At 45.6% G+C, this 27,683-nt stretch overlaps 2 protein-coding genes across 7 annotated transcripts; both read left to right on the top strand.

Annotated features, from left to right (window-relative positions):
• Positions 1-422: 422 nt before the first annotated feature.
• On the top strand, positions 423-27,658 carry C5AR2 (complement C5a receptor 2). Of its 3 annotated transcripts, none has more exons than XM_022585253.2 (2): positions 423-495; positions 24,647-27,658. In XM_022585253.2, exons 1-2 carry the CDS (start codon positions 493-495, stop codon positions 25,673-25,675), a joined length of 1,032 nt encoding a protein of 343 aa, XP_022440961.1. In that variant the 5' UTR covers positions 423-492; the 3' UTR covers positions 25,676-27,658. The 3 variants fall into 3 exon arrangements, with proteins under 3 accessions (XP_022440961.1, XP_022440962.1, XP_022440963.1); XM_022585254.2 differs by lacking the exon at positions 423-495 and adding an exon at positions 17,520-19,761; XM_022585255.3 differs by lacking the exon at positions 423-495 and adding an exon at positions 21,344-22,747.
• Positions 478-11,231, top strand: C5AR1 (complement C5a receptor 1). 4 transcript variants are annotated; one of them, XM_089902660.1, is made up of 3 exons: positions 6,830-7,002; positions 8,075-8,151; positions 9,456-11,231. In XM_089902660.1, the coding sequence occupies exon 3, from the start codon at positions 9,462-9,464 to the stop codon at positions 10,503-10,505; it is 1,044 nt and encodes a 347-aa protein (XP_089758786.1). In that variant the 5' UTR covers positions 6,830-7,002; positions 8,075-8,151; positions 9,456-9,461; the 3' UTR covers positions 10,506-11,231. The 4 variants fall into 4 exon arrangements, with proteins under 4 accessions (XP_022440956.1, XP_089758786.1, XP_022440955.1 ...); XM_022585247.2 differs by having other exon boundaries at positions 6,853-7,002; positions 8,070-8,151; XM_022585248.2 differs by lacking the exons at positions 6,830-7,002; positions 8,075-8,151 and adding an exon at positions 478-495.
• Positions 27,659-27,683: the final 25 nt, after the last annotated feature.

The following is a 27,683-nucleotide window of genomic DNA, read 5'->3' as shown; positions in this document are numbered from 1 at the left end:
TCCCCAAGTGCTGGGCCACCTTCACAGACCTGCTTTGCCTCTCTGGGCCTCAATGGAACCTGGTTGGGAGGCTGGGTCTCACAATCCCTGTTTCCCAGGTTTAAGCCAGTTGGACCCCTGAGATTTTCCACTGCTACCTGGGGCCATAGAAGGAAAGGGAGATATCATCTCAAATGGGGCAAACCAAGGCCTGGAGAGGGGCTGAGCCTAGATGGGGTGGGGGGTCTCTTTCCTCTGGCTTCCTCCCTCCTGGGACCTGGAACTTCCTCAGGTTTCGGAGCCCCTGCCTCCTTCCTGTGGCTGGGAGGAGGTGATCAGGTCTCTCTGGGTGTGTGCCCCGCGGAAGGGGCCCTAGACCAATGAGAACTCCAGAGGGGAAAGATGGGTCATTTCCTCTCCGCCTCTCTGCAGACTCACTTGGGGCTTTAAAAACCACAGCCCTCAGGCGGGAGGGAACCTTTGATCAGCGGAGAACCTGGGAGAAACCTGAATATGGTGAGTCTTGGCGGGGGGAGTGGGGGGCAGACACCCTCTACCTGTGCGCTCTCCTTTCTGGGCTCCGTCTGCTCGCCCCACTCACCCCTTCTTGCTACCTCTCCCCCTTTCCTTCCCCCTCCTCCTGGTCCTGGATCTCCAGCCCCCAGCCCCCGCCTTCTCCCCTCTCCCTCATCTCAGACTCTCCCACTCCAGGTCTGGGAGGCAGCTAAAGAGTTAGATTCTCAAGGGATTATAGGGCCCACGATTGGCTTCGACTTTTTCTTTTTCTTTCTGTTAAATAGCTCCAAATCCCTAAAGGGTATTCCGTGAAACTCCCTTCCCTCCCCAGAGCTTCAGATTCATTGTAGCTTCCCCCAGAGGCAACGGTGGACACCAGTTTGTGGTGGATCCTTCTGGAAACAGTCTACAGGTGCTCCAGGGCAGCGTAGGGAACAAAGTAAGGAGTAGTTTGACACGAGGGTCATACTGAAATGGGGTTCAAACCCTGCCTTTCCTGTGTAATAGCCGACGAGACCCGTCTTTCTGAACCTCCTTCTCTTTACCGCGAAGATGGGGACAGTAACCCTACAGAGAGGAATCTACATCATAGGGTCGTGGAGAGAATTAAATGAGATAATACACAGAAAGCTCTTACAGCAGTGCCTGGCATACAGTTGGCCCTCGATGCTTGTGACGTGTCTATCCTTTCTCCCCCACCCACCCTATAAAGGGAAGTCTCTCTCTCTTTTTTTTTTTTTTAAAGGGCTTCAAATGCTTGGCTTTTTAAAATTAATTAACTTATTTATTTATTTTTGGCTGTGTTGGGTCTTCATTTCCGTGCGAGGGCTTTCTCTAGTTGTGGCAAGCGGGGGCCACTCTTCACGGCGGTGCGCGGGCCTCTCACTATCTCGGCCTCTCTTGTTGCGGAGCACAGGCTCCAGACGCGCAGGCTCAGTAGTTGTGGCTCACGGGCCTAGTTGCTCCACGGCATGTGGGATCTTCCCAGACCAGGGCTCGAACCCGTGTCCCCTGCATTAGCAGGCAGATTCTCAACCACTGCGCCACCAGGGAAGCCCAAGGGAAGTCTCTTTTACACATTATCCTATGTCTTTTTTTTCCTTTCATGAATAACATATTATATTATTGCCCAGCATTTATTGAGCGCCTACTGCATGCCAGGCACTGTGCTAGGCACTTGACATTTATGAATTTTGACTTAAACCATCTGTGAGGAAGGTATCATCCCCATGTATTTCAGGGAAATTGCCTCTTTCCTTTTATCAGCTGTGTGATATGCCAGTGGGAGTTTCCATCTCTTATCAAAGGAGATTTAGGCTATCCAATACTTTGTCTTTAAAACCAAAATTAGGGAATTCCCTGGTGGTCCAGTGGTTAAAACTCGGTGCTTTCACTGCCGAGGGCTGGTGTTAGATCCCTGGTCAGGGAGCTAAGATCCCACAAACCGCGTGGCAAAACCAAACCAAAACAAAACAAAACCCAAATTACATCTTTGGACCCACATCTGGGTTTCCAGAACTGCAAATGCTGAATCCAAGGCATGGGCAATTTTTACTTTAACAGATATTGACAAAACTTGTACCAATTTACATTCCTCATCTACAGAGCATGAGAGTATCTACTTCTCTAGACTCCCATCTGCATAGTTATATGGAACTTTTTTATTTTTGCCAACCTGAAAGGCAGTTCATTGCATCCTCAAAGGATCTGAAGGCTTGTCTTTTTCTCGTGGTTTTTAAAATGCAAGTGCTTATGTTTCTTCGTGCTCAGGGATGTTGAGTCACAAAGATTGCAAACTCAACAAGGTAAATCTCAGTCGAGATGCTCACCTCCACCCTTGTATCCCATGTCTCAGAGGATGCTATAATGGTTTCAAGTGGTTCTGTGGGTGGATTGTTTAAAGACGTGTGTCCATGTAGGAACAGGGAGAGGGATATTCCGGAGAAAAAAGCAGACTGTGCCTTCTTTGTATTTACTAGCTCTGACAGCATTCCTAAGTGAGTCTGTTGTTTCCACTGTAATGGAGGGGACAGTTGGCAGGACTTTCCTGCTGTGAGGATGGCGAGACTGAAGCCCAGTGAGGGAGGGAAGGGGCTGGGGCAGAGTTTACCACCCACCAGCTGCTTGACTGTAGCTATGTCATGCCTCCTTTTTTAAAAAAAATATTTATTTATTTTTTATTTATTTAGCTGTGCTGGGTCTTAGTTGTGTCATGCATGCGGGATCTAGTTCCCTGACCGGGGATCGAACCCAGGCACCCTGCATTGGGAGCACGGAGTCTTAACCACGGAACCACCAGGGAAGTCCCCTGTCATGCCTCTTAATTCTTTCCACTTTTCTTCCTCCCCTGGGCATCACCCCCATCCAAGCCACCATCTTCGCTGGCCTGGGTCCCTGCCCCTGCCTCCTCTCTGGTCCTCTTGCCTCTAGTCTTACCTCCTCACAGCAGCCAGAGGGATCTTTCTAAAGAGAAACTCTCATCTAGTCCGTCCTCAGCTCCAAGACCATCCATGGCTCCCCATTACCCCAGGATAAAATACATATCCTTTAACATGGCATCTGTGGCTCCTCCAACCTCGTCTTGGCTACCTGCCAGCCACACTGATGTTCGTTCATTTTTCTGGTGTGTGGACACTCCTCCCTGTTACCTCGTGGCCTTTTGCCTTGAATGCATGCCCCTCACTCCCAATACACTTGAGATCTGGTAGCCTCTCAGAGAGGGTTCTGGAGTTGGACTCTCAGAAGTTCTCTCCTACCTCTGCCACTTGCTAACTGCGAGGGCTAGGAAAGGTCTCTTAAGCTCTCTGTAGCCTCAGTTTTCTCATCTGTAAAATGGGTGTTGCAATGGCAACAATGCTCATAGGGTTGTCCTGTGGATTAAATGAGATGATACATGGGACTTCCCTGGCGGTCCAGTGGTTAAGGCTCCACGCTTCCACTGCAAGGTGCGCAGGTTCGATTCCTAGTTGGGGAACTAAGAACCCGCATGCCACATGGCCTAAATAAATAAATAAATAAGCGAACTGATATGTGAAAAGGACTTAGAACAGAGCTTGGCAATTCTGAGTTCTTTTCTCGTAAGCATCTTCTTCACCCTGTTCTCCTCCTATTCATTCATGACTCCTCACTGCCACCACCCTAGTGCAAGCCACCGTCATCCCTCACTGCAGCTAGACAATCCCAACCTCCTCTTCTTAGCTTCTGATCAGGAGCCATTTCTCCACACAACAGACAAGGGCTCTTGAAATGAGCCTGTGAACTTAGGAACAATAAGAGTACCCTGCCCTTGAGGTTGGTGTGGCATAAATACTGTGCTTAGGGAATTGACGAACTAACACCTGGGAAGCACGGAGAACAGCGCCCGGCACATAGGAATCACTTAGGAGCCCCAGACCTGTGCTGTCCAAGACGGTAGTCACCAGCCACATGTGGCTGGTCATTTAATTAAAATGACAGAAAAGTAAAAGTTCAGTTCCCAGACACATCTGCCACATTTCATGCACTCAACAGCCACAGGTGACTGCTGGCTACCATCTTGGAAGGTGCACATCTGGAATATTTCCATCAGTACGGAAAATTCTGTTGAACGGTGCTGTGGTTTTATTTCACCAAGACCCTTCTCCTGGTCCCACACCAGGCTGGATTCTCTATTGAACACACTCAGTTACCATCCCTGGGGATTAATTTCTCTCTCCCAGTAGACCATAACCTCTCCAAGGGCAGGTGCCAGGTATGTCAGGAACAAATCCCCTAGCCTGTTAATATTTGTGCAAGGAAGAAATATTATTAGAATCTTTCCTAGACTCCTAGAATGGTAGAACCATGAATTCTTTTGTATAGTCTATATAACATCCATTTTGGGGGGAAAGGACGGTGCATTCACTGGTACGGCTCTACATATAAGAAGAACAAAAGCATATACGGTAAAATCTTCCTTCCAATGCTTGCCTCCAACCCACTACTTCCCCTCCCCAGGGGGAACCACTGTTACAGATTTCCTCTGTCTGCTTCTGGAACTAGTCTGTACATACACAAGCAAACACACACACACACACACACACATACACACACGGAGAGATAGAACATAGAGACAGAGGGGAAGGAGCAGGGGGGAAGGAAGGGAGAGAGAGAGAAAAACTGAGAGAGTGAGAGAGAGAGAGAGATTCCTCTTTTGTAGGTAGTGTGCTTCACACACTGTTCAGTTCTTACTTTTTCTATTTCACCATAGATCTTGGAGCTCTTTCCACACACATCCTTACGTAACTTCCTCATTCTTTCGGCGGTTGCATAGTACTATTTTGCCTGGATTTGCCGTCATTCATTTAGTCAGTCCCCTCTTGCTGGATGCTTCAGCTATTTCTAGTCTTTGTAATTATGCTGCAATGGCAAACCTTTGCAAGCCTTTTTTATCCGGAGCATCCTAGAAATCACAAAGGGTTAGAGTTAGCATCTTTTTTCTGCACTCGTGAAGTCAGTGAGAGGAAGGGGCCTCGTGAGTTCATTCCAGAAAAGGAACTTTGTCAGCTGATGAGAGGGGTAACGGTGAGCGTGAGAGCAGGGGGTGGGGAGGCTCCCCTTTTTGAGGTCTGGCTTATTCTGCAGCTAAGCATGGCCGAGAGCTTGTGAAACGAGCAGGGACAAAAGTTAGCTTCATGTATCATGTCTGAGGTGGACATTTAAAATATTTAACATCGTGCTAAGGGGCAGAGCCCCCCCTGAGCAGGGTCTGGGGCCTCTTACCATGCCCGGCATTAACCCTTTAGTGATCCGAGCATGGGAACTGGGGGTGGGGGTCCCAAAGTAGAAAAATGGGAGGCCAGGGTTCTGGGAGTGGGGATGGTACAGGTGGGTGGCTCAGGGCAGGGGCTCGTTACCAATGGAAACAATTCAACAATTTAAACTTTTTTGAAACATTTTCACACTTATAGAAAAATTACAAGAATAATACAAAGAACTTCCATATACTCTTTATCCAGATTCTCCAAGTTTGCTTTGTCTATCTATCATCTATCATCTATCTATCTATCTATCTATCTATCTATCTATCTATCTATCATCTACTGTCTTTTTTTCCTGAACCAGTTGAGAGTAAGTTGCAGGCATCATGTCCTTTGCCCCCCCAATGTCTCGGTGTCTCCTTCTCAAGAACAAGGACATTCATTTACACGAGCACAGCACAATGATCAATGTCAGGAAATTTACTGTTTGGTGAGATACTATTATCTATATGCAAATGGTGCAATACTAGATCATATTCAAACTTGCTCAATTGTCCAAATAATGCCCTTTAGAGTGAATTTGTTTTTCCTGCTCCAGACTCTGGTCCAGGATGTCACATGACATTGGGTTGTCCTGGCTCTTTCTTCCCCATTCATTTCTTGTCTTTATGACACTGGTATTTTAATTTTAATTGAGTATAATTCACGTAACATACAATTCACCATTTTATTTATTTGTTTATATTAATTTTTACTGGAGTATGGTTGCTTTGCAATGTTGTGTTAGCCTCTACTGCACAACGAAATGAATCAGCCATACACACTAATTCACCATTTTAAAGTGTACCATTCAGTGACATTTAGTACATTCAAGATGTTGTCCCATCACTGTCTTTATCTATTTCCAGAACCTTTTAACCACCCTCAAAAGAAACCCCGTACCCATTAAGCACTCCCTCCCTGATTCCCTTTCCCCAGTCCCTGGCAATGACTAGCACGTTCCCCATCTCTATGGATTTGCCCATTCCGGACACCTCATGTAAATGGAAGCATACGATATGTGACCTTTTGTGTCTGACTTCTTCCACTCAGCATAATGTTTACAAGCTTCATCCACGTTGTAGCTTGCATCAATACTTCATCCCTTTTTATGGCTAAATAATATTCCACGGCATGGGCATAGCATACCCTGTTCATCCACACATCAGCTGACACTGACATTTTCCCTCTGAATAATTTAATCACTGCTATGGCTCTACCAGCAAGTACCCTGGACCATCAGCCCGATCGACCCAGTTGACCTTAGGGTAACATAAAGGAACTAGAAATAAAAAACAGTTGTTCAGAGAAAGATCTGAGTTCTTCAGTAATTGTAAGGTCCATAAATAATAAGAGCATTGCCATTTCTCGTCTCCCTATAGTGTACCAGGCATTTTGCCAGGTGCTTAAACATTTTTCATCTTATTTAATCCACGAGCTGGGTGTTTAGTGGGTATCAACCTCAGCCTGCAAATTTAGGTGCCCTAAAAATCCAGCTCTTATTATTATTTTTTATTTATTTATCTTTTTTGCGGTACGCAGGCCTCTCACTGTTGTGGCTTCTCCCGTTGCGGAGCACAGGCTCCGGATGCGCAGGCTCAGCGGCCATGGCTCACAGGCCCAGCCGCTCCGCGGCATGTGGGATCTTCCCGGACCGGGACACGAACCCGTGTCCCCTGCATCGGCAAGCAGACGCTCAACCACTGCGCCACCAGGGAAACCCTATCCGGTCCATCTTTAAATCTCCCAGGTTGTCTCTAAAGTATCTTCTTTCCCATATGATTATTCCAATTGGATCCAACCAAGGTCTCCATTTTGCCTTTGCTTGATATGCTTCTTAAACCTCTTTTAATCCATGACACTTCCCATTCCTTCCCCTGCCCCCTTCTTTTAATCTTTTGGCCGCGCTGCACGACATGTAGGATCTTAGTTCCCCAACCAGGGATTGAACCTGTGCTCCCTGCATTGGCAGCGCTGAGTCTTAGCCACTGGACCGCCGGGGAAGTCCCTCCCCTTCCGTTTTAAAAACGCCATTTATTTGTGAGAGTAACAAGACCATTTGTCCTGTAGCGTTTCCTGAATTCCGATGGGACTGATTTTGTCCCTGTGGTGTGAGTTATCGTGTTCCTCTTTCCTCTGCTTTTCCTGTAAACTGGTAGTTTTAGATCTAGAATCTTGATTAGATTGACCTTCTTTTTTTTTTTTTTTTTTTGCAAAAATTACTTCATAGGTGGTGCCGTATCCTTTCTACTGCATCACATCAGATAGAGCAAATGTCTACTTGTCTGTCTTCTCAAGGTGCTGAGGCTGAATGGAGGGTTTGCGGTGCCAGCTCAACCTATTTATTATAAAGTTCCTGTCTGTTTTTCACCTGGTGGTTTTATTAGGTGTTGTTGATTGTCATCCAGATCCATGTTTCCTTAAGTCTATCATTCCTTCTGCAAGTATTATTTTTAGATTCTTCTCTAAAGAAGGCCCTCCCACATTGACTCTTTATTTCCCTGAAATATACTCTGTACAGAAATGGCAGGATAAGTGCTTGATTCATTCCCTTTCCAGAATAAAAATATGACCAATGGGTTTATTTGCTTTTATTACCATTATGAACTCGTAGATCTTTATTATTAATGTATTTTATTGCATCACAGTTATTATTTATTATTATTGTTATTATTATATACTCAAATTGTGCCATCTTTTGACTAGTGGGAGCTTTTTCAGGCTGTCTCTTTGATATGTCCCTCTCATGATTTAACATTTTTTCTTACTTTCTAGTGTGAGATGTTCTGGGCTCATCTTGTATATTTTCTGTCCCAGAACAGGAATCAGCCTTTCTCCAAGGAGCCCTGGTTCCTTTGAATGCCAGGTGGTAATTAAAGACCATAATCTGTGCACTAAGGTACCCTTTGTTCTTGAACTCATATCCTTCTCTATTCCTTTCATCCCTTCTGCCCTGCCTCTAGCAAGCTACATGTCTATTTCTTATTCTTATTTCTTCTTCTTCCTCTTGCTGCCCCTAAATATTTTCTCTCTGCTCTGAGACTGAGGTTTTGGAATAACGATAGCTAAAACTGAAGGACTGCTCTAGGAGTTAACCGGGAATGAAATGGAGGCATGAAACAGTAATGGACCTTGCAGAGGGCCACGTAGGCTTCAAGTAGGACAGTCGGGGTTTGGATCCTAGTGTCGTGCTGAGCCACCCTGGTACCCAGGGCCATTGTCAACCTGCAAAACCCCGCCCAGCTGAGAATGAAAACTGTGGGCTGATCTGCAGGTTCCTCTTGCATAATAATGCAGGGCCATAAAACAGACAACTGCAGCAGCTTGCCTTCATTTAAAATTAGAATTTCTTTCCACTGTGGTTTTTTTCTGGGGGTGGGGGGTGGGGTGCATTATCTTGATTCTTTAAAATATTTCGTTAAGATATTGTACATCTTCACTTTGCTGTACCCCTGAAACTAACACAACATTGTTAAATCACCTATACTCCAATGAAAATTTGAAAAATAAGTAAATGAAAAAGAAAATTTAGGGAATAGCTCAGGACTTGGGCTATTAGTTTTGGATTTATGTTCGTATGATTATTAGCTTATCCTCCTGTAAGTATTAAAGTGCAGAATTAACTTTAAAAAAAGATATTATGTATCTTGATGACTGATGCTCCCTGTCTACCCCTGATGCCTGAGTACATGAGGCCCTGTTGAAACACTGCTGACTCTGGGTAGCTGCTCCCAGGCAGAGCGCAGAGCTGCCTCAGTGGGTGGGAGGCAGCAAAAGGGGGTGATACTGCTGGTGGTGGTGTTGGTGGGGGAACTACCTGCTCAGTAATATCATCTCAGTGTGTTGGTGACATTAAAGATGTCTAACAAGCAGTGTGTCATGGGTACTGGCCAGAGTGGATAGTGACCACAGTATTGTAGCAGGCCTAGGCTTTAACCATTCGGTTGCTAGACTCTGGGGAAGTCCAGGGACTTCAGGGGGAGGTGGCAGGGTGGCACGGAGACCCATTAACATGGAAGGGTTTTCAGCATTTTAATAAGTGGTATGACACCCCAGCTGGCTCTCAGCCCCCAGCATCCCCATTTCCCCGGGAGAAACCTAAGACTTAAAGAAGTGGAGTGATGGGCTTTGAGTAGCTCTGATGGGCCCCCCTGCCACCTGTCTGCAGACTTATACCATCCCTGCTTCTCTGATTCCACCCAGGACTCCATGACTAATAGCACCCCTGATTACTACGATTATAGCAACTGGACCAGTGACCCCAACATATTGGTGGATGACTCTTCCCAAAGTCACAGGCTGCATATTCCAGATGTGATCGCCCTGGTAATCTTTGCAGTCGTCTTCCTGGTGGGAGTGCCAGGCAACGCCCTGGTGGTCTGTGTGACGGGGTCCGAGGTTAAGCGAACCATCAATGCCATCTGGTTTTTCAACCTGGCGGTGGCTGACCTCCTCTCCTGTCTGGCGCTGCCTGTCTTGTTTGCATCCATTGTCCTGCACAACCAGTGGCCCTTCGGTGATGCTGCCTGTGGAATTCTGCCTTGTCTTATCCTGCTCAACATGTATGCCAGCATCCTGCTTCTGGCCACCATCAGCGCCGACCGCTTCCTGCTGGTGTTTAATCCCATCTGGTGCCAGAACTATCGAGGGGCCCGCATGGCCTGGGCGGCCTGCGGTGTGGCCTGGGCCTTGGCTCTGCTGCTGACCATACCTTCCTTTTTGTATCGTAAGGTCCACGTGGAACACTTCCCACCCAAGATGACGTGTGTGCTTGACTATGGTAAGGACGGTTTAGGTATAGAGAGGGCCGTGGCCATCATCCGGCTGGTCATGGGCTTCCTGGGGCCGCTGGTCACACTTATAGTCTGTTACACCTTCCTTCTGATCCGGGCTTGGAGCCGCAGTGCCACCCGTTCCACCAAGACTCTCAAGGTGGTGGTGGCAGTGGTGACGAGCTTTTTTGTCTTTTGGCTGCCCTACCAGGTGACAGGGATGATGATGTCTTTTTCCCGCAAGACAAACTTCAAATCCGTGTCCAGTTTGGATGCCCTGTGTGTCTCCGTAGCTTACATCAACTGCTGTATTAACCCCATCATCTACGTGGTCGCTGCCCGGGGCTTTCATACCCGGTTCCTCAAGTCCCTCCCCTCCAGGATCCGGGGTGTGTTGGCCGAAGAGTCCGTGGGCAGGGAGAGCAAGTCCAACACGTTCTCCACAGTGGACACCCCGGCCCTGAAGAGCCAGGAGGTGTAAGGGGAGGCCTCTCTGGCCACCATCTTTCTGGTGCTCCACCAAACTTCTGGTCCATTCACTTTGCTTATTGGATCTTGGCGAGGTGGGTGGTGGTTGAGTGAATTCGCCTCCATTCCTTCCATCGTTCCCAGACTTGTCCTTCCTCTTCCAGGCGAACCCTTCTCATCACTCCTCATTTCCAAGATTAGCACATCCTTCTAGGGACCCCCAACCTTTCTTTCCATCCAAGGACTTTGGAAAACAAACAGCAACCAATGTACCTGGAGTCCTTCCATAGAACAACACGTTCGCGTACAGGGAGTGTGAATACGCTAGACACGTAGGACCCAGACAAACAGAGACACTCAAACCTTGAAAAAAAGAGTTCTATATTTATTTTATGGAGGGTTGGCAAAAAAAAGAAAAATGTAACTGGCATCTCAGAAGTTATTCTTGTTTAGTACAAAGCAAAAGTCCATGGACCTATCTCAGCTTTTAGAATTGAGTTGATTTAAAGAAAAACAGTAAGTTAGTATGTTACTTCACTGGGTTAAAAAAAAAAAGTACTAAATAAAAAGATGTTATATAGTTATGGCAAAAAGCAAGCGGTGAGGAAGACACCTAGGGTTGGGAAACATTGGTTGGGCCCCTCCAGGGAATGGGGTCCCAGGGGAATTTGCTGTCTTACATTGTCAACTGCTGTTCTGTCTGCGCTGAAAAAAAATTAAACATTTTATTTTGACCTCATTTCAATTCTCATGCCGTTGGGTTGTAGGTAGTAAAACGGAGTGACCCTGGGTACCTTTGACCTGTTTCCTGCAATAGGCACATCTTGCAAAATGACATTACGATATCACAACCAAGATGACGTGAATACGGTCGAGGCGCAGGTCGTTTTCATCACTGCCAGGATCCCTCGTGACACCCCTTTCTAGCCACTCTCACTGCCTTCTACCCTCCCCAGCCTTGTCCCGAACCCCTGGCAACCACGAATCCTCTCTCCATCTCTGTGATTTGGTCCTTTCAAGAATGTTATATCAATAGACTCATACGTATATAACACACAAAGCATGTAACCTTTGGACTTTCAAAAAAGCTAGTACACACCGGTTGAAAAATGAGAATAAAAAATAATAAATGTTGAAATATTGTGTTGTTTATAACTGACTTGGAAATATTCCTGCTTAGTGTTTTTTGTGTGTGTCTGTGTGTGTGTCCACATTGGCTAGGAATATTGTACAGACCAACAGAGATATGATGTGAGCCACGTAAGTAGTTTAAAACTTTTTACTAGCCACGTTAAAAATTTAAATGAAAAGGGTGAAATGATAGTAATAATGTTTTGCATTACATTAATAATGTAATGCAATTATGTGTTATAGTAACAACAGTGATAGGAATGCTGTATTAATTATATTATAATAATTTATTATATACTATATGATTATATGTTACATGAATATCTATGTAGTATATAATATTATATAATAATTTTGTTTATAATTATATAATATATAAATATGCAATATAACAAAATATATGACATATATCAATTCTATATTAATGTATATATGTATGAATATGTTATAGTAACATTAGTGCTATCTATATATTTATATATTACTATATAGAGAGATATCTAATATAAATTGATAAAATAATAATATAATCAATAATATATTTTGCTTAACTCAATACGCTGAAAACATTTTAATTTTGACATGTAATCAGTGTGAAAAATTATTATGGGGTCTTTTACATTCTTTTCTTAATTGAAGCATAGTTAATTTACAATGTTATGTTAGTTTCAAGGGAACAGCAAAGGGTTACAGTTATACATATATTTTTTTTCAGATTCTTTTCCATTACAGGTTATTACAAGATATTGAGTATAGTTCCCTCCTGTGCTCTACAGCAGGTCCTTGTTGTTTATCTATTTCATTCATAGTAGTGCGTGTAGGTTAATCCCAAACTCCTAATTTATCTATCCCCTCACCCCGCTATCTCCTCTGGTAACCATAAGTTTGCTTTCTACGTCTGTGAGTATTTCTGTTTTGTAAATAAGTTCATTTGTGTCATTTTTTTTTAGATTCCACATATAAGCGATATCATATGGTATATTCGTCTTTCTCTGACTTACTTCACTTAACATGATCATCTCTAGGTCCATCCATGTTGCTGCAAATGGCATCATTTCATTCTTTTTTATGGCTGAGTAATATTCCATTGTATATATGTACCACAACTTCTTCATCCATTCATCTGTCAGTGGACATTTAGGTGGCTTCCATGTCTTGGCTATTGTCAATAGTGTTGTTATGAACATTGGGGTGCATGTGTCTTTTCTAATTAGAGCTCTCTGTGGATATATGCCCAGGAGTGGGATTGCCGGGTCATATGGTAACCCTATTTTGAGTTTTTTAAAGGAACCTCCATATTGTTCTCCATAGTGGCTGCTATATTTTACTTTTTTTTTTTTTTTTGGTACTGTCTTCAAAATCCTGGGTGTGTTACAGTCACAGCATATCTCTATTCAGACCGGCACATTGCAAGTGCCCAGGGAGCCACACAGAGCTGGTGGTCCCTGAATCCGACGACCACATAGATATCGACTCCCTCCTATTTTCAAGAGCTGGCTGGGTCCAGGGAACAGCCTCCAGCATGGGGCGCTGGGCTGGGATTTTGCCTAATTCCGATGGGAAACATAGCTGAATCCTGCTACTACAGTGTTCTCATGTCTGCCTTGGGGACAACTTTTATTTAAAGATGCTGTCTGAGCATCTAGAGTGACAGGTGCTCTGCAGGACTTCCAGAAGAGGCTGTGTGTGGTTTTTGATAGTAAATGTTGGTACCTGTGCAGACCCTCTAGCAGCAAGATCATTGGGGGAAGACCTGAGCCCCAGCTACTTTCAGATCTGATGCCCTCTGTAAAGATGCTGGCGATCCCTTCTACCTGGTCAGCCCACATCCTTCCTTCCACCCTCCTCCCAGCTGCTTGGGCCTCCTCCCTGGCTGGTTCCAGGCCTGCTGATTATCCTCTCTCTCAGTGTGATCCTTCCCTGCCTCCTCTGCAGACTTTCTTCCTCTGCCCTGAAATGTTGGCTTTCTAGAGTTCTCTTGAACAGGCTTCCTACTTTTGTGACTTCACCCAATACTTTCACAGTTCTCTCTCTCTCTTCAGGGTGTGGACTCTGTACCTACTTTGCCCAAAATGATCTCAGCATCTTCTCCCAAACCTCCCCCTCCCTTTGCATTCCCCAACCCAGGGGGTGCCCTACCGTCCATATAGTCACCCAAGCCTGCACTTGGGACCCATGCTGGACGCCACCGTCTTCCCACCCCATGCCTTTCATGGTCCAAGCCCTCCATCCCCTCCCACTTGGATCCCTGCTCCTTCTCCTGCCTGTTCTCCCAGCTGCTTGGTCTGTTTTTAAAAGACCATCCCTATCGCTATTCTACCTTCCTTCAGGGTGCAGCCTCCTCCAGGAAGTCCTCCCTGACTTCCCACCCCTATGCTCCATCTCTGTTCCTGGCCATCCTCTGGCTTTCCTGGTTTGGGCAGTGGGCTGCAGGCAGTGGGGTCTTTCCTTCATGCTGATTTGGAAAGAAGATGCTTCCCAGAAGCTGGGTCCCACAGTGGTCTTCTAGAAACTCTTGGAGGCCAACATGTGGGATCCAGGTGTCTTCTTCAAGGCATCCTCAGCCTGGTGTTGATCAGTGCTGCCCAGGAAGGAAGTGGGTTGAAGGGCCAGGCGATTGTGAAATCTGGAGCCTGGGAAATCTGCTAGGTCAACAAGTTCTAAAGAGGAAGTGGTGGGGAAAGGAAGGGAATGATGGGTTTGGCTGAGTTGGCGGTGTTCCTACCTCCGCACCCCGCCCCCCTCAAGTCCCCTGTCACGGCCCGACCTGTTGCTCAGATCTGGCTCCCCAAGGCCTGGTGGGTCAGAGACTCCCGCCCTGCATCTGTGCCATGTGACCTTCCCAAGCACCCCATCTCCAACCTCCAGGGTGGTATTACTCCAAATTCTTGTTGTCTGATAGGAATATAATGCAAACCACATGCATGATTTTACATTTTTCAGCAGACAAGCAAGAGACAAGCAAAGAGAAATAAAAAGAATCAGGTAAAATGAATTTTGGTGCTATATTTTATTGAACCAAATATATTTCAAGCACTGTCATTTCAATATGTGATTGGTATAAAAAGTTATTGAGAGATTTTGCATTCTTTTTTTTTTTCATGCCAAGTCTTCAAAATCTGGTGTGTATCACAGCATCTTTCATCTCAGATCCAGCTCATTTTTTCCTTCTGGTTCTTATGCAATATATTCTTTTAACTCTCTAATTATAATTTATTAATTATAATAAATCTTTTTTCTTTACCTCTTTGCACTATTTCTGTTTTCACACAGTTGTTTGGTTGTCTTGTTTATTTTCATCTCTGGTTTCAACTTAACATTTTTCTTCCTGTGTCTGCTTATCTTTTTTTTTAAATTTAATTTAATTTATTTTTTTATACATCAGGTTCTCATTAGTTATCCATTTTATACATATTAGTGTATACATGTCAATCCCAATCTCCCAATTCATCCCACCCCCACCCCTGTCACTTTCCCCGCTTGGTGTCCATACGTTTGTTCTCTACGTCTGTGTCTCAATTTCTGCCCTGCAAACCAGTTCATCTGTACCATTTTTCTAGGTTCCACATATACGCGTTAATATACGATATTTGTTTTTCTATTTCTGACTTACTTCACTCTGTATGTTAGTCTCTAGATCCATCCACGTATCTACAAATGACCCAATTTCTTTCCTTTTTATGGATGAGTAGTATTCCATTGTGTATATGTACCACATCTCCTTTATCCATTCGTCTGTCGATGGGCATTTAGGTTGCTTCCATGACCTGGCTATTGTAAATAGTGCTGCAATGAACATTGGGGTGCATGTGTCTTTTTGAATTATGGTTTTCTCTGGGTACATGCCCAGTAGTGGGATTGCTGGGTCATATGGCGATTCTATTTTTAGTTTTTTAAAGAACCTCCATACTGTTCTCCATAGTGGCTGTATCAATTTATATTCCCACCAACAGTGCAAGAGGGTTCCCGTTTCTCCACACCTGCTCCAGCATTTGTTGTTCGTAGATTTTCAGATGATGCCCATTCTAACTGGTGTGAGGTGATACCTAATTGTAGTTTGATTTGCATTTCTCTAATAATTAGTGATGTTGAGCAGCTTTTCATGTGCTTCTTGGCCATCTGTATGTCTTCTTTGGAGAAATGTCTATTTAGGTCTTCTGCCCATTTTTGTATTGGGTTGTTTGTTTTTTTAATATTGAGCTGCATGAGCGATCCAGCTCATTCTAAATGCTCAGTAGCCTCATGTGGCCAGTGGCTACCACATTGGACAGCTCAGGGCTAGAATATCTTGATTAACGTTCAGATCATCTACAAAATTGTAACATCTAACAGCTGGAGTTTTATTATACTTCTAACACTCGAAGATTCTGGTGTGACATTCTAGAATCCTGTGATTCAAATAGTCTGTGGCTAATGTTGTAGGATCCCTTGGGTCAAATCACCTATGATTCCAACTTTCTGAAAGTCTGTGATGCCAACAATTCAGCCTTCAGAGTCTTTGAACTAGATCAGGCGTTAGCAAACTCCAGCCTGTGGGCCAAATCCAGCCCACTGCTTGTTTTTGTGAATAAAGTTTTATTGGAACACAGCCATGCCATTCAATCTGTGGCCGCTTTCATTCTAGCAGAGAGATGAATGACCTCTTGACCAGTAAAAACTAAAACATTTACTCCCAGTTCTCTCACCGAAAAAGTTTACTCTTGATCTAGATATTCAAAGATTCTAAGATGGATGGTGATTTTACAGATGCTAATTTGTTGTACTTTGTACTTTACACAAGTTACAGGCACTCTTTTTTATGCATCAGATATCACGTAATAGTATGCATTGTTCAAAAGAGACTGGTTTCCCCATCTTGGCCACTCACTCTCTGGGCTTCTAGAATTCCATTAGGCTGCACTCCATGAAATTACCAGGCTTCATCCTGTTTTAGGGTGAGGGGGTATAACAGTTTATTTATTACTTAAAAAAACTTGTAAGATACACATAACATAAAACTCACCATTAGTAGCATTTAGTATATCCACAGTGTTGTGCATCTGTCACCACTATGTAACTAGTTCCAGAATATTTTCATCACCCCAAAATAAAGACCCCATTCCCATTAAGCAGTTACTTTCCATTCACGTCCTCCCTTCCCCTCAGGCCCTGGCCATCGTTAATCTGTTTTCTGTTGCCACGATTTGCCAGACTTCAACCTATTTTGACTCACCAAACTGGCAATATCATATGGGTCAATTTAATAGCCTTCTAAGGATGTCCTCATTGTAATTTTCTCCATTGTTGAGGGGCTGGTACTCAGTATCTCTCAGGGTGTCTGTAAAACGAATCCCGCTCCCCAAAAAGCCCCTCACTTTTTATAACAGCTGTGTCCCTGTCCCCGTTCACAGCATTCCTCAGATCCCCAGGTAAGATCCCCCAGCTCCAGAGACACCAGAAAGCCTTAGCTTCCCAGAATCTGAGAAACATATGCCCGAGACTCAGTGACCGAGGAGTTTAAGATCAAGTGATCTGAGAAACACACCCCTGTAAACTCAAGATCAGAGAAGGCCTGGGACTTCCCTGGCAGTCCAGTGGTTAATACTTTGCCTTCCAATGCAGGGGGTGCAGGTTCGATCCCCGGGCGGGGAGCTAAGATCCCACATGGCTTGCAGCCAAAAAACCAAAACATAAAACAGAAGCAATATTGAAACAAATTCTATAAAGACTTTAAAAATGGTCCAGATCAAAAAGATCAGAGAAAGTTTGAGCTGATGAAAGATAGTGCTTCACTCAACACGGCCCCCCCCCCCCCGCCAATGCCTCCCCACCCAATGCTTCTCCCATGTTAGTTTCTCTTTCTGACCAGGGTGGGTTCCCACAGAGGCCTGGGGCTGGTGGGATGTGGGGATGAGGAGGCCCCCCCTCCCCGAGAACATGGTGGAAGGGGGTGGTCTGGGGCCAGTCTCAGCCAAGACTGGGTCACGCAGAGACACCCCAGCCCACGCTGTGAGTTCTAGTCTCTTGGCACAAAAATAACTTCCTTTACCAACATGAGTTTATTCTCCAAACAACAACAAAAGAAATGGTAAATAGGGCTTCCCTGGTGGCGCAGTGTTTAAGAATCCTCCTGCCAATGCGGGGGATGCGGGTTCGAGCCCTGGTCCGGGAAGATACCACATGCTGCGGAGCAGCTAAGCCTGTGTGCCACAACTACTGAGCCTGCGCTCTAGAGCCCGTGAGCCACAACTACTGAAGCCCGCGTGCCACAACTAGTGAAGCCCGCGTGCCTGGAGCCCGTGCTCTGCAGCAAGAGAAGCCACCACAATGAGAAGCCCACGCACCACAATGAAGAGTAGCTCCCGCTCGCCGCAACTAGAGAAAAGTCCACGCACAGCAACAAAGACCCAACGAAGGCAAAAATAAATAAATAAATAAATAAAGTTAAAAAAATAAAAGAAATGTATAAATGTGCCCCCTCAACCTCTAAAGCATACACACACAGTGGCGCAAACACCGAAAACCGCTGAATAAAGGGTTCCGAAGTTGGAATAAATAGGGCCACTTCCTCTTGCTAAGTCTGTCTTCCTAAAATGTAAGTTTAAAAAAATTGATAGCATATGCTTTTTATTACTGCTAATTTAACAAACATGTACACAGCATCTCCTGTGTGCCAGGCGCTGTTGTGTGTATTTTACTTTATTATTATTATTTTTAAAGGTGATTTTTCTTCTTTTTTTAAAATTTATTTTATCTTATTTATTTTTATTTTTGGCTGCGTTGGATCTTCGTTGCTGCACGCGGGCTTTCTCTAGTTGCGGCAAGTGGGGGCTACTCTTGGTTGCGGTGTGCGGGTTTCTCATTGCGGTGGCTTCTCTTGTTGTGGAGCACGGGCTCCAGGCGAGTGGGCTTCAGTAGTTGTGGCACGCAGGCTCAGTAGTTGTGGCGCATGGGCTTAGTTACTCTGCAGCATGTGGGATCTTCCAGACCAGGGCTCGAACCCGCATCCCCTGCATTGGCAGGCGGGTTCTTAACCACTGCACCACCAGGGAAGCCCTGTTGTGTGTAATTTAAATCTCTTTATCCATTTAATGCCCGTAGCTAAAACGTCCATTTCACAGATGAGGAAGTTGAGGCTCAGAAGGGTTGAGGCCCAGAAACTCATCAGTGGGAAACCTGGAATATGTATCTTATCTCTGTGGCTCTCAAGTCCATGTTCTCAGCCTCCGTGCTATGCTTGGAAGGAGGTTAGGAACCACTATGCTCAAAATCTTCACATTTTATTTATTATTATTATTTTAAAAATTTTTGGCCGCACCGCGCAGCTTGCAGGATCTTAGTTCCCTGAGCCGGGATCGAACCCACGCCCTCAGCAGTGAAAAACGCAGAGTCCTAACCACTGGACCACCAGAGAATTCCCCAAATCTTCCCATTTTAAAGAGGGAAAACAGAGTCTCCACAGAACCGATAGGACTTGTTTGTGTTTTGTCTGCCTCTGAAGCCTTAGGCCCTATGCTGGGCACGCTTGGCCTTTTGGTGGAGGCTGTGACTCTGAGCTGTTTCTCTCAGAACATGTGAGGTGGGAGGAATATTGATCTGTCTTCAGGGCTCTGCAGAGGGCAGAAAGGAGGGGCTGGGTGCACAGTTGGAGTCTGGGGCGGGGATAGGGGTAGCAGACAGTGGGGACTTGGTAAGGAAGACCTCAGAGGGCCCTGCAGGGACAGTGAGTCTAGGCCAAGACCCCCAGGCCTTGAAGGTCACACCACATTGTAGATCTGGCTTCCAGGAAGCTGGTGACATTGAGATTGTTGTTGTTGACACTGGGTCAACCCTCCACCCACCCGAGCCCGCTCCAGTCTTGCCTGCTGCCCGGTAATTTTGGGATGTGTGAGTCATGGGAAGAATCCAGGACAAACATACCCTGGGAGTAGGAAAAGGCCATTCCTGTTTTTTGTTGCTTAAGAGCATTGGCTGGGACCTGTGAGGTGACGGTGCCCAGTGGAGTCCCCTAGGAGCCCTGGCAAACGGGACCAGCTTGCAGGAATCCACTTACTTCCAGACTCGGGGGAGAGACTTCAGACTTCCCAGGTCCTGCTGTGGGCCTGGATCGTGCTCCCAAGTGGTGTTTGGCCAAACTGGGGACCATTCCTCAAGAGATGGTAAGGATGGAGGGAAGGAGGGAGGGAATGATGGCGTATGCGGGGGGCATTTCCCAATCCTGGCCTTTTATTTTTATTTAAAAATTTTTTCATTTATTCATTTTTTAATCCTGGCCTTTTAGACTCATTATTTTAGAATCTGGGAATCAGAACTAGAATTTCAGGAGTGGAATCTTATTGCCATCACACTGGAATCCACATCAGAATCCCAGACTCTCGGAATTTACTTGGGCAGTACAACAGGAAAAGCCTTTGTCAAATGGTCCCGTCCATGGCCACACTCAGGTGTGTAGGAAAACAGCCCTTCCCAAACCTGCAGCTTCTGGGGAATCCACCAAACACGCCCTTTGACTCAGCGATTCCCCTTCTTAAGAAAGATCCTTTAACTTCATTTTCACATAGAACACACACACGGAAAAGTATGCACATGAGACTTGAGCAGTTCTGTGCATCTCCACAAGCTGAGGACACCCAGGGAACCAGCATCCCGGTTAAAAATAGCCCGAGCCCAGCCCCGGAGTTCCCTCCGCCTGCCCTCACTCCCCATCCCCATCGAATTCTTTTGCCCATTTTTGAACTTGAGGAGAAAGGGATCATTCAGTAAATTCTCCTGTGCGTCTGCCTTTCTGTCCTCAACATCATATTTGTGAAGTCCATCCGCATTCTCGCATGTGATTTGTTCATTCTCACTGTTATAGGATATTCCGCGATATGTTTATTCATTCTCCCGTGAGTGAATATTTGGATGGTGTCCCATCTTGGGCCACTGGGAACATTCTGGTACATGTTTTTTGGTGAGCATATGCATGCTTCTCTGGGAAGGGGAAAGTTTTCATATATTTGGCTTTAGTAGATGCTCCCCACGGTTTCCCAGGGCAGAAGTTCCAGCCAGACTGGCTGATACACAAACACACGTGTGCTAAGAGCATGCACAAGGGCCCTTGTGAGCGCAAGGAACTGAAAGAAATCTAAGTGACCCCTTTGCTTCTCTGTGCCTCAGTTTCCCTCTTCATTCTTTTTTTTTTTTTTTTTTTTTTTTTGCGGTACGCGGGCCTCTCACTGTTGTGGCCTCTCCCGTTGAGGAGCACAGGCTCCGGACGCGCAGTCTCAGCGGCCATGGCTCACGGGCCCAGCCGCTCCGTGGCATGTGGGATCTTCCCGGACCGGGGCACGAACCCGTGTCCCCTGCATCGGCAGGCGGACTCTCAACCACTGTGCCACCAGGGAAGCCCCTAATGACAATATCTTTATTGTTAATTTTCTGGCTGTAAAACGAATGCATTGTTTAAAAATATTAGAAGTTTAGTTACGAACTTTTCTCACAAAATAGTATTTCGTGAATGTATTTTCATGGTAATACATACATCATTACATACTGCGTTAAAAATAAAATGATGGTATTTTTTAGCTTCTTCCATTAAAGGCAAAGCTAACTCGTTTTTTCTTCCTTTCTTCCTTCCTTCCTCCCTCCCTCCCTCCCTTTCCTTCTTTTTTCTGTTGAAGTGTAGTTAACTTGCAATGTCGTTTTAGTTTCAAGTGTACAGCAAAGTGAGTCAGTTATACATACATATATATATATTCTTTTCAGATTCTCCCTCTTCATTCTTTTACTCAACAAATAAATATCAACTAAGCACCTCCTGTGTGCCACGTGCTACTCCAGGTGCCGGGGACACAGCAGAGCCTGAAGCAGGGAACAGGTGACGCTCTGGAAAATGAGCATAATAATTGTACTTACCTTATAGGGTTGTTCTAAGGGGAATGCCTGGTACATGATAGAAGCTTGATAAATGTCATCTATTATTTGAATGCTTATAAAATAATAATCATGGTAATTGTTTTATCTATAGACGTACATATAGAAATATAATTTATTTGGTGTATAAAATAATAAGAAGATAATAATGCTACCCATGATGATACTTAAATGTCCTTTAGTCTGAGGCTAGTTAATAAGCACAAAACGCCCAGCCCGTGGATTGATTTTGAAGTTATTGTGAAGAAAGGAGTCGGGGTGTCCGGATGGGGAAACAGATCTAAGACATTAAATTGAAAAGATTAAGAGACGGCACAGGGGGTGTTGAACTTTCCCCGACTGAGGTGCTTACACACAAAAAACTCAGATTTGAACCGGATAGAGCTGGAAAGGGCGGGGTCTCAGGGTGGAGGGAGAGGGTGTGTGTGTCTCTGTACCGGTGGCTAACACACGTCTAATGCTCACAATGGACTGGGCGCTGTGCTCAGCTCTTCACGCCTATTAACTTGAATTCTCGTAACACCCCCCAAGGTGAGTATATTATTCTCATTTTGCAAATGAGGAAGCTGAGGCACAGAGAGGTTCAGTGGCTTGCCCAAGGCCACACAGTTGATGAGGGTTTGAATTTTTAAAACATGCACACGTTTTACTTTAGTGATGAAAATAATATGAAAGCGGAGTGCCAAATTCCAAACACACACACACACACACACACACACACACACACACACACACAATGACTTGGCCCCTTAGCATCTGCTTGGCAGGGAGGAGCGCCCCAACTTCCTCTCTGCCCTTCCTGTTGTATCAACTCCAGCTGGCACTCTGGGCAGTGCCAGTCAGCCCCAAAGAATCAGCAGAGAGCTGCAGGGTCAGGTTACTATGACATCGTGGGGACATCACATGGACCGGTCTACCATCTACCAAGTCCTTACTCTGTGCTACGTGCTTTATACATATTAACTCTTCAAGGCCTCCCCAAACTGGTGAGGTAGGCTCACCTCCGTAACTCACTTCTCAGATGAGGAAACCTAGAGAGAGAAAGCCAACCGAAACTGCTCACCCAGAGTCACAGAGCCCAGTTCCGCTTAGGGTCACTGGCTGTCCTGCCTTCCGACTCTCCCAAACCTCAGATTTTTGGATGGTGATGTTCTAGGGCCCAGAGTTCCAGAGTGGGACTAACACAGCTTGAAACTCAGGTCTGTTGCTTGCTTAGCTGAGTCATCCTCGGTAAGTTCCTCAATTTCTCTGTGCCTCAGTTTTCTCATCTGCAGAATGGGTATAACGATGGTAGGAAAATTAGAGGTTTGTAATAAGGACTAAACGATATAACATTTAAAGGGGCTTGGAGCAAGGCCTGGCACATAACACAAAGTCTCAATAGATGGTGGCTTATAGTAATAATAATAATAATAATAACAGTAGTAATAGTTATGATTATCATTCCTATGATAGACAATGTCACTTCTCTGCTCAGCACCCTCCCATGGCTCCCATCTCACGCAGAATAAAAGATAAAGAACTTACAATACCTATGTGGCCGCTGATATGTCTCTGTTTTTACCTCCCATCTACTCCACACTGGTGCCCTTGCTCTTCCTTGAGCATGACCATCATGTGCCCACCTCAGGGCTTTTGCACTGGCTGTTCCCTCTGCCTGGAACTCTCTTCCCCCAGATCCCCACACAGCTCCCTCCCTCACCTCTTTTATGGCTTTGCTCAAATATCACCTTCTCAGAGAGGCCCTCCCTGACCCCTCATTTAAAATTCCAACATAGGAAATTAAAAATTCCCTGTGTGACTTTTTTTTTTTTCTTTTTGCCGTAACACTGATCACCTTCTAAAATACTGTGTATTTTGCTTATTTATTCCTGGACTGTCTGACTCCTCCCACCAAGATGTCAGCTCCAAAGGGAGAGAGGTTTTTGTCTGTCTTGGCCCCCCGCTGTGCTTCTAGTGCCTGGACCAGCAACTGTGCTGGAAGGATGGCTGGATGAATGAATAAATGAATTATAGAAATTTCAAAATTTTATTCCTCTTGTTTTCCTAACACAGTCATTACTTTTAAAAATTGCTCTAGCAGGATCCTAGAAATGTTCTGTTCCCCCCTCTGGGTGCCAGTGACACAGATGTGTTGGGGTGCAACTCAGTGGGGGTACCTGCCAATGTGTACACTTTGCCATCTGCATGCTTTACTATGATCTAGTTTACATTAAAAAAAACAAAGATGGGGTTCCCTGGTGGCGCAGTGGTTGAGAGTCCGCCTGCCGATGCAGGGGACACGGGTTCGTGCCCCGGTCCGGGAAGATCCCACATGCCGCGGAGCGGCTGGGCCCGTGAGCCATGGCCGCTGAGCCTGCGCGTCCGGCGCCTGTGCTCCGCAATGGGAGAGGCCACAACAGTGAGAGGCCCGCGTACCAGAAAAAAAAAAAAAGATGACAACATTGCTTCAGAGATACATTTTTGTTGCACCAAGATTCGAAAATCCAGATGAAGAAGAACCAAGACAAACACTTTTGCTGTGAAGACATACTAACCTTTTCCCATCTTGATGGATATTCAGATTCCAATAGTTTAGATTCTAGAATTCCAGGTTACTAACGGGCTAGTGTTCTAACATTTTGATGCTCTAGAACTTCACTGTCCAATAAGGTAGCCATTAGCCACGTGTAGCTATTTAAATCGATTAAAATTAAATAAGATTGAAAATTCAGTTTCTCAGTCGCACTGGCTGCCATTTTAAATACTCGGCAGCCACATGTGGCTCACAGTTACTGCAGTGGTCAGTAGATACGGAACGTTGTAATATTCTAGAATTCCAAGATGCTAATAAGCTGGGGTTTTAACACTGTAATATTCTAGAATTCCAGGATGCTAAGAAGTTGGGCTTCTAACACTGGAATATTTTAGAATTCCAAGATTCTAATGCGCTGGAGTTCTAACGTTGTTCTATTCTGGTTTCCAAGATGCTCATGGGCTGGGACCGCAGCCCAAGTCCCAGCCCATGAGCATCTTGGAATTCCAAGGATCTAGGATGCAGGATCGAGACGCTAGGATCCTAGCATCTAGGATTCCAAAGGCCTGAGAGTTTTTATCTCTGAGGTTTCATGCCATTTCTCGCCTGTCCAGGTGTCTGGGGTTTGGATGGAGAACTCTTCTCTCGGCTACGAGTATGGGGATTACGGCGAGATTCCAGATCTCCCTGTGGACTGCGTTGATGGCACCTGCGTCTCCATCGAACCCCTCCACGTGGCCCCACTCCTGCTGTATGCCGTCGTCTTCCTGGTGGGGTTGCCAGGCAATGCCATGGTGGCCTGGGCGACCTGGAAAGAGGCCCGCCGGAGGGTCGGTGCCACCTGGTTCCTCCACCTGGCCATGGCGGACCTACTCTGCTGCTTGTCTCTCCCCATCCTAGCGGTGTCCGTCGCCCACGGGGGCCGTTGGCTGTATGGGGCCGTGGGCTGCCGGGCCCTGCCCGCCGTCATCCTGCTGTCCATGTACGCCAGCGTCCTCCTCCTGGCCACTCTAAGCGCTGACCTTTGCCTGCTGGCCTTCGGTCCCAGCTGGTGGGGTGCAGCTGGGAGGGCATGCAGGGTGCAGGTAGCCTGTGGGGCATCCTGGACACTGGCCTTGCTGCTCACTGTGCCCTCAGCCATCTACCGCCGGCTGCGCCAGGAGTATTTCCCACACCGGCTGGAGTGCGTGGTGGACTATGGTGGCTCGACCGTGGCCAAGAACTCAGTGACTGCCACCCGGTTTATTTTCGGCTTCCTGGGGCCGCTGGTGGTCGTGGCCAGCTGCCATGGTGCCCTCCTGTGCTGTGCTACCCGACGCCGCTGGCCACTGGGCATGGCCGTTGTGGTAGGGTTTTTTGTCTGCTGGTCCCCCTACCACACGCTGGGGCTGGTACTCACTTTGGCTGCCCCACACTCCGTGCTCTTGGCCCGGGCCCTGCGGGCTGAACCCTTGGTCGTGGGCCTGGCCCTTGCTCACAGCTGTCTCAATCCCATGCTTTTCCTGTATTTCGGGCGGTCTCAACTCCGAAAGTCTCTGCCAGCTTCATGTCGCTGGGCCCTGAAGGAGTCACAGAGCAATGATGAAAGTGTGGTCAGCAAGAAATCCACTGGCCAAGACCTGGTCTCAGAGGTGGAAGTGTAAGCTAGAGGGAAATTGGTTTGTATCCTCCTCTCCCACTTTACAAGACTGGCTTCGGGCATAGCTGGATCCAGGGGCTTAATGATATTGTCATTTATTCCTTGATTCATTCAACAAATATTCATTATGCCCCCTGCCATGTGCAGTGCAGATATAGGACATTTCCATCATCGCAGGAAATCCTATGGGACAGGGCTGCTCTAGAATCTCACCTGCTCAGATCTTTTAAATCACATAGCAGTGACACCTTCATGTAGAGTCATTACTCCAGGATAGCACTTTACACGTAGTTTCTACTTTAAGGTAATTCTTACAACAACCCAGGCAGGCAGGGGGAGATGCTTCTTTTCATAAGCTGAGGCCCAGGGAGAAGAGGTCATTTGCCCAAGATCACACAGCAAGGAAGTTATAGAGTTGAGATTTGACCCCATGTTTACTTGACTCCAGTGCCCATGCTGTTGATCACCAAACTTTTCCTTCATTGCCTTGTTCAAATAATAGTTCCTCCAGGAAGCTCTCCCTGATTCACTCCCCTCCCAGGGAGGAAGTAGTGTTCTGTTCTCCAAGTTTCTGGAACAAAAATTCCCAGCTAAACTGTAAATTTCCTAAGGACAACATCTGGGCCAGTTTAATTTCTGTCTCTCCTCCACCCATCCCAAGCCTTAAAAAGAGACAAACTATATTTGTCTACACCTTGTTTTTTTCCAACTAGATTGTGAGCTCTCCACTGGTGGGGATCTCGTTCTTTCTTTTTCTGCCCATTTTAATTTTTTAAGTTTTATTTTTTTGTGGGGGGGATCTCTTTCTTGCTATCTTTTTTTTTCTTTATCTGATACAGAGACACTTAGTAGGTCCTCAACAAGACATATTTTATTTTTTGATATTTTATTCAGAACTCTCACGCGGGAATTATTAAGACCAAGACTGCCTTGTAGAATGAATTATGTCCTGTGACAATTTATATAACTTCATGAAAAGTTGGGAGAAATCCTGCTGTTAATCCATTAAGGCCAGGTGCCATTTAGGAGAGTTCTTCCTTGATACATTTACAAAGAGTCTTTTCTGTTTTTTGAAATTTATTTTCCTTTCTTATTGCATCAGCCTTATTTTTTGTTAAGAAGAATCAATTTCATGAAAGCTTTCAGATGTATTTCTGTGGAATTTTCCATGGAACTCCCTTAATCATTCAAAATAATCCTGTGGGCTTCCCTGGTGGCACAGTGGTTAAGAATCCGCCTGCCAGTGCAGGAGACATGGGTTCGAGCCCTGGTCCGGGAAGATCCCACATGCCGCGGAGCAACTAAGCCTGTGTGCCACAACTACTGACCCTGTGCTCTAGAGCCCACAGGCCACAACTACTGAGCCCGTGTGCCACAGCTACTGAAGCCCGTGTGCCTAGAGCCCATGCTCTGCAACAAGAGAAGCCACCGAAATGAGAAGCCTGTGCATCACAGTGAAGAGTAGCCCCCACTCGCCCCAACTAGAGAAAAGCGTGCGTGCAGCCACGAAGACCCAACAAGGCCAAAAATAAATAAATAAATTTATTTAAAAAAAGAAAAATCCTGCTTTTTGTTTGTTGTAACTTCCCCCTTTTGTTCTCAAGTTTGTTCCTTTGTTTTTGTTTATTGTTAGCATGGATATATCGAGTTCCTTAGGTTTCCAAAGAACCAGGTCTTAGTAGTTTTTCCAAGAACTAGTTTCAAGTTTGCTACTCAATCTTAGTGTTGGTAGTTTGTGATTTTCTTCCTGATTTCATATTTGTTTACTTCTTCCCATTTTCCTTTTTTTAAAAAAAATTGTAGTTCTCTTTTGTACATTTTAAGCAGATGTTAGTCAATTTCTTCCTCTTCTTCTTTTGATAATGACACAAGAATTGGCCTACGTTCAAACTGTTTCCCAAGGGTTTGATAGTTAGGTGCAACTTCCCACTTGACATCTCAACTCAATGTACAATAAATAACTCAATATGCTCAAAATGGAACTCTGGATTTTCTCTCTCGGCCATCCTCCT

The sequence above is a fragment of the Delphinapterus leucas genome, chromosome 20, assembly GCF_059928025.1.
Source record: "Delphinapterus leucas isolate spDelLeu-1000000601 "Yukka" chromosome 20, BTC_Dleu_Yukka2, whole genome shotgun sequence".
Taxonomy (NCBI): Eukaryota; Metazoa; Chordata; class Mammalia; order Artiodactyla; family Monodontidae; genus Delphinapterus; species Delphinapterus leucas.
This window is presented reverse-complemented; position numbering and strand designations above follow the sequence as displayed.

Coding starts and splice junctions, on each gene's coding strand:
- C5AR1 (XM_022585247.2), top strand. CDS start 6,860: ATGGCTCACAGGCCCAGCCGCTCCGCGGCATGTGGGATCTTCCCGGAC. Junction 7,003..8,069: donor TCCATCTTTAAATCTCCCAG/GTTGTCTCTAAA, acceptor TTTCTGTCCCAG/AACAGGAATCAGCCTTTCTC. Junction 8,152..9,455: donor ACCATAATCTGTGCACTAAG/GTACCCTTTGTT, acceptor GATTCCACCCAG/GACTCCATGACTAATAGCAC.